General features: G+C 39.2%; 1 protein-coding gene and 1 long non-coding RNA gene across 2 annotated transcripts; both read right to left on the bottom strand.

Annotated features, from left to right (window-relative positions):
• Positions 1-230: 230 nt before the first annotated feature.
• On the bottom strand, positions 231-5,691 carry LOC130436450 (gap junction delta-2 protein-like). The gene is made up of 2 exons (XM_056767094.1): positions 5,278-5,691; positions 231-4,210 (listed from the first exon to the last, which is right to left on the bottom strand). Exons 1-2 carry the CDS (start codon positions 5,346-5,348, stop codon positions 3,352-3,354), a joined length of 930 nt encoding a protein of 309 aa, XP_056623072.1. The 5' UTR covers positions 5,349-5,691; the 3' UTR covers positions 231-3,351.
• Positions 5,692-9,249: 3,558 nt separating this feature from the next.
• On the bottom strand, positions 9,250-13,307 carry LOC130436973 (uncharacterized). Its single transcript, XR_008909127.1, has 3 exons — positions 13,120-13,307; positions 10,044-11,783; positions 9,250-9,906 (listed from the first exon to the last, which is right to left on the bottom strand). It is a non-coding gene; the product is annotated as an uncharacterized LOC130436973 (long non-coding RNA).
• Positions 13,308-13,401: the final 94 nt, after the last annotated feature.

Below are 13,401 nucleotides of genomic sequence, written 5' to 3'. Positions count from 1 at the left end.
ATACAGAACATTTTATAATACATTTACACATTTGGCAAACACTTTCATCCAGAGTGACTTACTTTGCAGTAAAGATATACAGGTATCAGTATTTGTTTTCCGTGGAATCTGAACCCAATCACAATGCTTGACCAATTCAGCTATAAGGAACAGATAACATGAAATAATATGAAAAATAAATAAATAAAACAGATAGACACTGTAATAATCACTTACATGTTTGGGTTATCATGTACAATAAGTTTAATTCATAACGTTTGTTGTCATACAAGCAAAACCAATGTGCAATGATCATCTCACACAGTAAAATAGAAAAACACAGACTTATGACCGAGGTATGACACATTTCATTTGGCTTGGTAGTGAAATCAAAATCCTAATGAAAATCATACAACCCAGACATGAAAAATGACCAAATAGTACACTCAGAAATGCGTTTCACTAATAAATAAATCAATGCTCGTATGACGGATGATTATTTTAAATGATCTTTCATAACTTTATTCTGGAACATCAATTGCATCACACAATAATTTGGAAAACACTAATATACCCTTTGTATATATTAAGATCTCATTACCCATGTTTAACAGTCAATAAATAAGAGACTATTTTGACATTTGTGTTATTTCTTCTGTATTAAAATGAATTTGCTGGAAAATAAAAGGAAGTATACATAAAAGAGATTGGAACCGGCCGTGTGGTTCAGGAGAGACAGTTGTGCATTGCAGAGTTTCTGCAGCGCTTACAGGACACACTGCAGTCCAATGAAATCTCAGAGGGGCGTGTGCGCGCTCGCGTGTGTGCGTCAAGAAAACAAACCATCAGGTCCGTCATTAATCATCACCATGATAAAGAAGTGGATTTAATTCACAGTATAACATCCATCTCCGGTTTATTCAGTTTACACAGCCTTAACACACAAAGACCGGAGGCTCGATCGTTAAGAAAAGGAAACAGCCCGGTGTTCACCGCTGTCATGCAAGACCTTTTTTTATCAATATGCAAATCAATCAGGATAAAATTACAATGAGCTTTCAAGGAGACTGCATATGAGCTTCTGCAGCACGACGGGATCATGCTGCCATTCCCTCTCGTGTCGCGGTTTCACACAAAGGCCCCTGCAGAGAAACGACACGAGACCCTACAGCTTTCGGTGGATTTCTCAGAATCTGTGCACCTGAATTAACGGCATTTCATGCTTGCCTTTTTGTGTTAAATGAACAAGACTTTTTTGTAAACGTCTGGGCGTGCAGAATGCATCTCTAGCGTCTGTCACATTAAACCTTGCCGCAGCACGTGATGCAACCGCAAGCCCCAGTCCGCGCCATGGCGTTGCGCGGGTATCGTTTAACCGAGCATCCAACGCTCACATGATGTAAAACTCATCGCAGCATGCAGAATTACATTCACACATAACCCTATCACTGTCATTTGAAGGAGCTGTAAAAATCTCATGTCTGCTGTTGCAGGGGGTGAAGAGGGAAAGGGAGGGGGAGGACTGCAGTATACATAAGGCAAGGAAGATACAAGTTCATCTTTTATTAAAGCTTTGCCGCTTAGGTCCAGTACAGTCCTTTATGCAATAAAACCTCTCGTTTGGATCTCTCCGGTCTTTACCACTGCTCAGTAAGGACCACAGAGGTGTAAAAATCTCAGAGTTGTGCAATCTTGGAATGCATTTCCAAGGAGAGGGAAAAAACGAGAAAAAATGGAATATTGCACCATACAGCCAAGCAATTCACATTATTGTGTATTCCGTCTGTTATCAGGCTCCCCGACACCCTCCCCGTACATGAGGTTGTTCTCCCAAGAGTTCCATATGTGTCCGGACCAGAGCTTTCATTTTAATCCCAGATTTGCCAGGTCACATCCCGTCAGGTGTTGTGCTGTACGACTGGCCCCAGATGATCCCATCACTGTCCTTTCCAAAGTGTTAAGAGCCACAATGTTCTTCTACCTCTCTAGCTTTATCCCCCAGTGACCTTCAAGAGATGTGCCTTCCCATAACATCCCCATTAGTTTTTTCATAAGCGTCAGTGGAGGGGAGGGGTCATGTGTCAGTACCCAGCAATTTCACCCCTGAAATTGTCCAGATTCTCTTGAATATAAATTCTTAAACATGCAATACTTTCCCTTCAAGCTTAGAAATGCAGACATGGAAAGGTCTCTTCTCGGGGCACACACAGATGTGTCATAAATATGTGGTGGCATAAGAATAAGAATAATAATGGATAGTAACAATAGTAACATTTTAAATCTGAAAAAGCTCATCGTGATCGGACAGTAAAATAATGCACCAGATTTCGATCAAGGCCTTATATCATAAAAACTAGTCATATACATGTAAGCACGCGCCTGGTCATACACACTTGCATTGTCATCTGAATTGGAAGAGATGCAGCAGACGTGGCCAAGTAAGAAGCTGAACTGAGAGCACATATATTCTGGGTTTCAAAGATTTCTGGATCAGCACCAGAGCGAGAGAAAAAAAAGAGACCTTTTCAGTTCGTTTACAACGAATATAGTGAAAGCAAATCTGGACGCGCTAAGCATAATTGAAGCAATAAATCTGCTTTATGGATATGGTTATATTCTTCAGAATAAGTTTCGATATTTTTATGTATGTATATATATATATAGAGAGAGAGAGATATGCATATATTTATATACAGGTATGGCACTTGAATACACTTAAGCTCACAAATGAAAGAAGCTTTGGTGTTGAAATGAAGGAAATCACAGACTTTTAAAAGCGTTTGCGGCGCACATACTCATACAGACGTAACAGCAGTTATGGAGTTCATCACATAGCCTATGTTAAGGTCAATGGTGCAGTACAGGCAACGAAAGAGAAAGAAAGCAATCGCGTTTGAAATATTAATGAGCGGTGTTGCAAATCTGTAAGACTCTCGCTGTGTCACGTACAAAGTGCAAAACGCATTCGCTCCCTTCAAGTACTACAGTAGAGCAGCGTCACGCTTCACATGCCATTGCTCATGTTACAGTGATACCACATCAAGAATTCTTCTGTAATTGCATAAAATGATCGTGGTATGATAAATCATAACGGCATGCATCGGGTGTAACATGGGCACTGTGATGTAATGCGCAACCGCAGCTCGTTTGGAGAGGGAGCGCGCACTCAGGTACCGGTGTTTGCTCTTTGCGTACATCTCAGAGTACAAACGTTGCAAAAAAGTTGCATCACTGTTTTACAAACGTGTGGTCTGTCATCCACGGTAGTGGATGTAGTCTTTAAAACGGTAACAAAAACGTCCTACCCGACTCTTGCAACTCATGAACCTTACGAGGCGAAGGGACTCGTCCATATCGTTTCGTTCCGTGCGCTTACACGTACGCAGAGTCACTGGACTGCGTGCGGCCGAAGTTGGGCATGGTCATTCGGGGCTGATCTTTGTTCCTGATCTCATAGATTGACTTCCTGCGGGCCTGCACGCCCCTCACGGCCGTTTTGATCTTGCGCCAGCCCAAGTGGTTGAGCTCGGCCAGGTTGAGGATCACGCAAAAGCCGCTCACCGCGAACATGAAGACGAGGAACACGGTCTTCTCCGTGGGCCTGGAGACGTAACACTCCACCTCCTTGATGCACGGGTAGCGGTCGCACTCGTACACCGCAGGCACGTTGAATCCGTACAAGAAGTACTGGCCCACCAGAAAGCCGATTTCCAGAGCGTTTCTGAACACGATCTGAATGATGTAGAACCTCGAGATGCCCTCCTGCCGTCTCAATTTTGACTTGATGGGCTTCGTGCTCGAACCGAGCAGCTCTTTGGCTTCCAGGCAGTCGGGCTCGGAGTCCTTGGTGGAGTTGTCCGTGTTGGCGAGTACTCCGTTCACGATGGTGTTCTTGATCTTCTGGTTCTTGAGCTCCTCTCGTTTCAACGAGTCTTGCTCTTTATTGTCCACCGACAGGTAGACGGTGGCGGTGGAGAAGCGCCTTTCCTTGGGCTTCGCCGACTGATGGACCGAATAGGTGATGAAACAAAGACTGGGCGTGCACACCATTATGATCTGAAATACCCAATATCTGATGTGAGATATGGGGAAAGCCTTGTCGTAACACGCCTGGTTACAGCCCGGCTGCAAGGCGTTGCACACGAACATGGTTTGCTCGTCGTCGTACACCGTCTCACCCACTATAGCCACGATTAGGATCCGGAAGATCACCACTACTGTTAGTAGGATCCTGAAAACAAGCATACACAGAAAGAATGCGTATGTGCGTGTCAATGCGTTTTAAAAAGTCATTTTATTTGCAAATATCATGCGTGATCCCGTTTGTTTTCTGCTGCATTTTACGGTAACGCCTGCTGTTGTGCACAGCTGGGACCGAGCATCCCTTTTTACCTTTAAACGTGGTTTAACATGAAGACATATAATAAATGCACATAATAAACACTACACAAGTGTGTGTAAACGACAGGTCGATTGAACGGCGTTCTGGGTTCATGTGGAGGAGCTGTCCAGTACTGAAAATGAGATGCGTTCGGAAAAAAACTCTTTGTCGTAATTTCAGTACATTTTTACTGTGCTCCACTATATTGGGCAATATTGTTATGCAGTTATCTTTTAATCAAATATTTTTGTTTGCTTTTTTACGACATTATAATAAGTGAAACTGGAGGTAACGCCTGTTTTTGAGCACAGCTGGCACCAAAGCACCCCTTACATGTGTGGCTTTACACGATGAAATACATTTAACGCACACTATAAACATAAAATACGTGTGTAAATAAAAGGTCGCTTCAAAGGTACGGTGGGTTAAAGTAAGGGTGCTGTCATGGCGCGTTCGGGAAAATTAAACGCTTTATTGTAATTTCCCTTCAATTTCATCGTGTTCCAGTATAAGATTTTGTTGCATTTAATTTTTTTGCTGCATTTTAAATTAGTGATATTGCCTGTAACCCCTGTTTTTGTGCACAGCTGGTCACTTTGCCCCATAATGCGGCGTTCAGGGAAGCTAATAACAATATAAAAAATAATAAAAATGTCAGCGTAAGGCCGCTTCAGCATTATGAGCTGTCCAGTGCTGAAATTAGAATGCTTTCGTCTTCGCATACTGTTATATTTATCAATGTACTATGCAAATATTCATTGGTATGTCACGTTGGCTTTACATTTCTTTACAGAATTTTAAGTAAAAAAAAGCTGCAACGACTCTTTTTGTGCACATCGTCTTCAAACATGCAGCAATTGCATTGAAATTCAGTGTCACTTATTCACACTTACATTTGCCCCGATATTTGCTCTTACCTCCCTATCATAGTGGAGTGCTGCTGGACAGCAGCCTCCAGGAGTCTCTCTAGTATGGTCCATTCCCCCATTGCTGTTCATCCGCAGATTCTGCTCGAATTCCAGGGGAAAAAAGGCGAATATTTCCTGATTATTGTCCGCCGTTACGCGGTAAACGCATGGATGAGGCGCGCCAGCTGTTCACTGCACCGTGGCAGTGCTGATGCTGGAGGATCCCACACGTTTCCTCGCCCTCCTCGCCGCGCAGTCATGTAAGCCCTCCTATTTTCGATCTTCACATCAGATTGATGGGTGGGTGGAGGGTGGCTGCCTTTAATACGGCATCAGGATTGTGGATCGCCTTGCTGCGTCATATGGTCATAAGGGGCTTTATTTGGAGCTGCCAAAAAACATACGGATTTTACATTAGTGATATTCTTCAGATTGCAGGCTTTGTTGGATTGTAGAAGGGATTTTAATCCGGTGATGGTGACACCTGCACTGAGCATCATCTCTCATGCTGAAGAAGGAAGGTGTGACCTACACCCTTGTTATTTTTGGGACTGAGGTGTGAAACTTGCTGCTGCGTGTTTTTTAAAGCAGCTGTTTGAAAGCAAATGTCCTTGACTGCGGTAGGGACGCCCTGCCCCGCCCTTAACATATAAACCAGTCTTAAACATGTTAATCACCGCGGATTCTGGGGATGAGGTGAAAGTGTCATAGGAGGTGCTGTTTAAATAGAAAAGTGTTTGGCCGCGCCCACTGCTTGCGTAGACATGCGCAGTTTGGAAAAAAGGTCTACTTCATGTGCACATGGAACTACAGTGATGCCAAAACTTCCGGACACTAACCTGGGTGCAGTTCAGTACCCTGTTAAAAATACCAAGAACCAAGATTTAGGGATTTTGCAATGACAATGTTAAGGGGAAATTTGGTTAATGTATGACTTCGTATATGTATCAAGTGCAGTTCATCACAGTTACTATGGAAATGCCTACACAAAAAAGTGTCTTGATATATTCTCTTTATTTTACATGATATTGTTTTTGAGAAATGTTTGTTTTTCTTATAACATACATGACACTTACATGATGCGGTGACATTCAGCCATTATGGGTTTATTGTTTTTCACCTATTTGTCATCATTTATTCAACTTCATGTATATATTTTCTTGCATCTAAATTGGTAGTGCGGGCTGTATTCTAAACCATAAGCTTTTTATTAATATTTTATTGTATAAAAATTACATATAACAATCAATTTGTTGAATTTTATAGTATATTAATTTGATTAAATCAACTTGTTAAATGGGTCTTATAACTTTGTCGCATTTAAAGTTAGCCTAGAAATGGTTCTTCTACTGGTAACTCAAAATAAAACTGGCTAGACATACTTTAAACTTGCTAGCCAAAATTTCATTGTTATCTCTTTTATTTTTTTTGCAGGAAAATGTGTAGGTTTCAGCAACAAAAGCGTGCATGCGCGCTAACGTTTGTTTAAGTTGTTGCTTTGAAACCGTAGTAATCATTGTTTAATAATGATATTTGTAGTTAAACTAGTTTTATACAAATCTGCCAAAAACACCTTTACTATTAACGCATCCTTTTTCTAAAGGAACATTTATTTTATTTGATCTTATATTGTAATTTATTTTCTTCAGTCAAACACAATTAAAGTTATGAAATAATGAAATAATATCTCATTGGTTATGAAATAATATCTTGGCTTGTCCTAGCTTTGAAATGGCATTGAAGGGGGACAACACTTTTTAAAGGTCCATAAAAGAACATCCATATGTAATCCATAATAATTGTGTTTGGGTGAAGATAAATCACTTACACATAGAATGGCATGAGGGTGAGTAAATTAAGGGAAATGTTTTGGTGGGGGCATTCTGTATTGGTACTCCGCACTGAATTAACTGGTTAGTCGTTTATACTTCTGCTGCTAACAACTTTCAATAGAAAAGCACCAGACGTTGGAAAAATAATCCAAGAATTGAATTTACTCCATTGAGACATGTGAGCACCAGTAAGGTCAACGATTGGCGCTGGCTCTGAGGTGTTATTTATATCTGTTAAAAAAAGGATCAGGTCTACCAAGTGTGCCTGGTAACACATGGAACTTGCTAAGTAAATAAAGCCTCCAGTTCACTCAGACTTGTCAATAGAGCATTAAAACACTGTATAAAATTTCAGGAAACAACATCATATATAGAACATCCATAATATTCCCACAGAAACACCAATGTAAAGCATAAGACAGTGTGAGGAACAGTGATGGGAAGAATGGCGTTATAAATAAACAGCGTTACTAACGGAATTTGTTTTTTCAGAAATGAGTAATCAAATGAATTACTGTTTCCCCATTACAGCACTGTTACTGACAATAAAATCCAGCATTACTATAATTGAGCTGACTGAAGAACTCAATTATAGGGCTCTCATCGAGACCTGCAAAGTTTATTTTCTCTGCTGTCTGTGTTGAGTGCAGGGGCATCGCAAATGGGGGTAAAAGGGTGACTGAGTATATAGGCCCCTGGCATGTGAGGGCCCTTGAAGTTCCTAAAATTAAATGTGTTATTATTTTACAATTGTGCATCTATACTGTGCATCTGTGCAAATTCTCTGTTCTCAGTTAATTCTGAGAAGCTTCGGTAGACCTTTGGCATGCCTCACAGGAGCACAGCACGCATACAACGGCGAACTGCACTATAAACTGTACGATTGAAGTGAAATGGAGTCACATCCCTGCTAAAGGCATTCTGCTATGACTCTGCTAACTCACAGTAGATGATGGCTATCTCATCAACAGGTAGATGAAGTACATAATACACTTAACAGCTAGTGCTTGATCCGATAAAATAAGTATTTGAATAGATTGTTTTTAGTATTTTTTAAAGCCTGCTCAAATAATTGAAATCGATCTCAGTGGTCTAAATAAACACCAAATTCGCTGTTCTTAGCTTTCACAAAAATAAGGCAGGAGCCTGTGAGAGTAACATTCAGCAGACAAAGAAAAAATAGTTGGAATTGAAAATAGCCAACTGGGCAGAAAGCTATCTTTAAAACAATCACTTGAAAACAATGTACTATGAATTATGAATTGGCAATATCAGTTACAGCTATGAAGTGGCATTATTACTACCATTAATGAAGTAGAAGTACTAGATTTTTTTACTGTCCAATACTACACTGTCTCTATTTATGAAACATAAACTGTCAATTCATGTTTAAGGGGATATTGAGGTAATATATTTAGATTTAAGTATAAGCATATCACAATTCAAACAGAAATGAGATTCAGTGCTGTATTATAAATAGTGATGCGCCAATCCGATACTCTGGATCGGAATTTGGGGCCGACATGGGTCTTTTTTGCTAGATGGGGTATCAGACTGACGGGTTCCATTCGAATCCGATCCGTTGCGTTACCCGTGGATGTTACTCTTAAGCTTAAAAAAAAGACTAACTTCATGCACTGTATTCCACGTCATGTGTTTTGATATCTTTATGCCAAGAATAAACCAGTTTATCATAATTAAGAAACTCTGACATCCGCTGGTGATGTCATCTGTCAATCTCCATCCAGCGTGCATGTGTCTGGTAACAGTCAGGATGTTATGTTGTGCGTCATTCATCTACAATAAAAAAAATGAACTGTTAAACACATAACACATCTCTTGGGGAGAAAAGATCTTTTATTGACTTATATTTCCAAAACTGCAGCACTTGGACAAGCAAAAGTGTGCACGTTTGTTCAGACCCCTGGCGTGGGCCTAAGCACTTTTCTACGTCAAAGACCGTTTTTATAAATATGAACGTTGCCGTGGATTTTTGCATACTCTCCCTTTGCAATCAAATCTGTAAGTATGCAGGTTTTAAAAATGAGGCCCAACAATTAAAAGGTTAAAAACAAAATTTATTTGTGAAATAGTGTAGTAAAAAGTATGATGTGCTTTATAATGTAGGGAAGTATTTTTTGTCGAAAGTAAAAACACTGATAAAGTACAGATAATTAAAATTGCACTTGAAAGTAAAAAGGCTTCATTACAGCTACATTAAAATAATGTAGATAAGTGTACAATGTTTTATACAAATTATTTATTCGATTTAGTTTCTGCTTCATTCATTGAACATATTTAAAATTGGGGCATCCAAGTTATTTGAAATATTTGAACATACAAGGTAATGTTATAGTTACATTCCCTGGTAACTAGTTACTTTTATAATGATATAACTCAGTTACTAACTCAATTACTTTTTGTGCGAAGTGAAATTTGGTGACATCCATTCAGCTCACACTATTAATTTCTGCATAGAGAAATTAAGATGAATATCAATTCATGTATGCACAAACACACGCGTTCAGTACTGAGACACGATCAGGCCTGGTATCTTCTCCATGTGTCAGAGCTAAGTGAGAGCAGCAATGTGAAGCTGATCAGATGTTTCATGATCTTTCCATATGGCAGAAGCACAGGGAGGCCCTTTTCCATTCTTCATCTCACGCTTGAATTAAATATTTACAGTCCAACTGTCAAATGTGCTTCCTACACCACACGCTGTGAGGAGGGCTTGTGCACGGCTGCCAGCACAAAGTTGAAAATGAAAACCAGACAATTTTGGCCGGTGATGGTTCCCCTCGGGCTGCAGGGAGAGGGACAAACATGACATTCTTAAAAAAGCTTTAAGAATCATGACATTTTTTCTCAAACATTAGACAGGTAATAAACACATAGTTTAAATTTCCAAAATCTCTCAGAAATGACCCCCATTTCACTCACTTCTTTATGGTCCTTAATATGCGGAGGGTCACTGTCATATCAAAGCCAAAAGAGTTAAACTGCCGAAACTGTTTATTTGAACAGGGTGTCCACATAGTTTGCATGGATGGACAGACAGATGTCACCTTTAGCCTCCAGAGGGCAGTAATGAGTGACACTGCTGGATCAGTGAAACAGCAGTGTAGATTCACAATGCTTGGCTTTGCAGTTCCTCCCGGATGTCCTGCTAACATGACACCAGTGTCAGTCTCCTGTTTCCCCCTTCATCCCAACGCAGCAGAATCTGGTGAGAACTAATATTTCCTCTGATGTCCTGCACCTTGTTAAAGATGATGATGTTTGTAGAGAAATGAAGCCTGAACGTTTGACCTTTTCAGCAGCATTTCACATACACATTGTCATTTTCAAGCACCTTGTGCTTCTTAGATGTACACTCAGTTGAGGAACACTTAAGCCTGTGGTATACTTCTTTTTCCTTACAGCCGAACGCGCTCTTCTTTGTAAAGTATACAGCTTTTGACTCATGCATGTACACATGCGCAACCTGTGCATACTTTTAACAGGAGGGAACAAAATTCTGGCAAGGCCCGTACAGTACGTGCGTATTATTCTGATGATGAAATTTGCGTAACGCGCACTGTATGCGTAAAAAAGGAACTCAAAGCCCTTATCCTGGGGGTCACGGGGGTGACATCACAAGCAAATTACAGAATTTATTTTTATTTAGAATTATATCCAACAATTGTCATTTGAAATGTATAATTTTCGATTTTGGCATTAAAATTTTATAATTTCATAATTATTTTTATTACAATTTTATGTTTCTGTATTTACAGCTGTTCAAACTATTTTGTATTTTTTCTTTGCAGATGTTATTCATGTGTAAATGCATTTATCACACCTCTACGGAGCATAAAAAGAGACTAAATGTAGCTGTTCATGCTTTAAATGCTGGTATAAATATAACGTCTTTGCAAAGCCCCAATTGACTTCATTGTGCTGTCATCGCCACATACTGAACAAATATGTTACTTTAATAATTGTACGTTTCCCAACAACATCTATGTTAACTGAAGTATGACATGTAGAAAACTGCTGCTTCCAAGGTTACATGCATCATTCAGTGGTAGTTTATTTTTTGTGGGATCATTGGTATCAGGTTTACCTGCTCCTAAAAAAACCTAAATAGCCACTTACAAAGTAGATCAGACGTAATGCTGATAGTCACAGCAACACAAACAACTTCAACTTCAAATTCAATTTCTTTAAAAAAATGTTTTTTGCCAAAAACAGGCTTGCACAGAGAGCAAAGGACAACATTTAAAGACTTTAAAGATGACTAATGTCGAGTCTTACAGGGTTAAATGCTCAATAAATTGCATGTTAACAAAAGGAACACAAGAAAAGCACCTTCAATATTACTGTAGTTAAAAAAAAACAAGTGTTAAACTTGAACCAAAAGACTTTGATGAAAAGGCATGTGATGTTTTCAAGGTGAGCTCAAGGGTCGAGGTGTCAGCACAGTGGTTTGCCGTGCCTCATGTTCTGGGCACATCTTCGGCCCAGGTTCGCCCCCTCCATCATAAGGTCAGCAAGCCGGTCCAGACCGACACAGACGGTGAGAGGGGCGATGAGACCGTAAAGCCCTCCCAGGACGATACTCAGAGGCCAGCCCAGAACCAGCAGAACCACCAGCCAGACGATGGCCCAGAAACACGAGCCACACGTGGACATTCTGAGCTACAGCGATTAAAAAAAAAAACACAAGAGGGTTACATACTCTGAGGTTTCATGACAAAATGTCAGCTAGATTTGCATTTCCTGAGAAAAGCAAGGGCAGCTAAAAAGGTCCAGAAATCAATCAATCAGAATGACAGAAAATGAAGTGGTGACATCAGCAGGATGGAAATTGTGACAAGATCAGAGAGAGTGACTTTTTTGTCACTTGGAAAAATAAAAAAAGGTCAGATCAGAACTATGTATGCAAGAGAAGGTCAGTCACAGAACAACAAAATGACTGTTGGTTAAATCTTGAATTTCTAAAAATGTAAAATGTTTACAAAAAACTGAAGTATAAAGAATACCTAAGACTGAAAATATCAACATGAGAAAATCTGATTGATCCCTGTACATTAAGCAGTTATATAATTGTTGTACAACAGATATAAACAAAAATATAATTGTTAAAATATATTACTGCTGTTTCATAAATAACAAAACAATTATTTTAATCAATTTAATAAAAATGTTTTTGAAATGGATGACTTGGAATAAACAATCAGTCTATAAGAGGTCAGAATATTTTTTAAGAGTAGTAATTCTCAGTAAGATTAGTTTACTATCATTCTAAAAGGTGAGTGCTCAGCTTTTAAATAATAGTGTATGTAAAAACTTGCAGCTCTAACATATTTTCAACTAAAATCTACACTTTGTGTTAGTATTTTAGTATTAAATCACATAGTATAGACAAATGTCATATAATGTGGGATGATATAAATAATGCTTTACAATCCGAGACAAAAATCTCACGGGGCTTTCATATATGTGCATGTAGATTAAGTATGAAATAAAACGTAATATTGCCCTCTTATTTTAAAGAATACAAAAAGCATGTGATCAACAGAAGCCACGATAACCATGATTTGAGGAAATCACATGATACTGCACATTTTTGTTCTGCTTTAAACTGATGCAATTTCACCGAAAATTCTTCCATGATCTATTAACTCTCATGTCATTCAAAACCTGGATGACTGACTCTTGCTGAACACAAAAGAAGATATTTTGAGAAATTTAGGTATTAAAAAAACATTGACTCTCATTGTATGATCACAAAATCTTTTCTCAAAATATCGTTTGTGTTTCACTCAAGTAGCATGGAGGTTTTTGTATGACGTGAGGGTGAATAAATGAAGATGGAATTCTTTTGGGGTGACTCATACCTTTAAAAACAAAACGTACAATAAAAACATTAAACAACTTAACACAAGACTATTTAAATTATGTGTTAAGTACAATTTTTATCATTGACCAAGCACCACTCTATTCGTGATGCCACACCAGAATGCAAACTTACTTGGGGTGTTTTTCTGGGTTGCGTTAAGACTTCCTTCCTGCAGTCGAAAAGTTTACAAAGTCTCTGTTAAAGTTTCCTCGACCATAAAACCTGACTATAGTTTCTCGATCTGAGATGTTAGAGACCCTGAGGCAGCACGGAGAGCTGAAGACAGATTCTTCTGCCTGTCTGTCACGAGTTACACAATAAACACATTCATGTGACCTGTTGTCAGATATGTGCTCACAGCATAAAGACAACATCCTACACAACACACCACCTTTAAACACATCTAATCAAAAA

The sequence above is a fragment of the Triplophysa dalaica genome, chromosome 15 (assembly GCF_015846415.1).
Source record: "Triplophysa dalaica isolate WHDGS20190420 chromosome 15, ASM1584641v1, whole genome shotgun sequence".
Classification (NCBI taxonomy): domain Eukaryota; kingdom Metazoa; phylum Chordata; class Actinopteri; order Cypriniformes; family Nemacheilidae; genus Triplophysa; species Triplophysa dalaica.
Note: the sequence above shows the minus strand (reverse complement) of the source record. Positions and strands in the feature narration are given on the sequence as shown.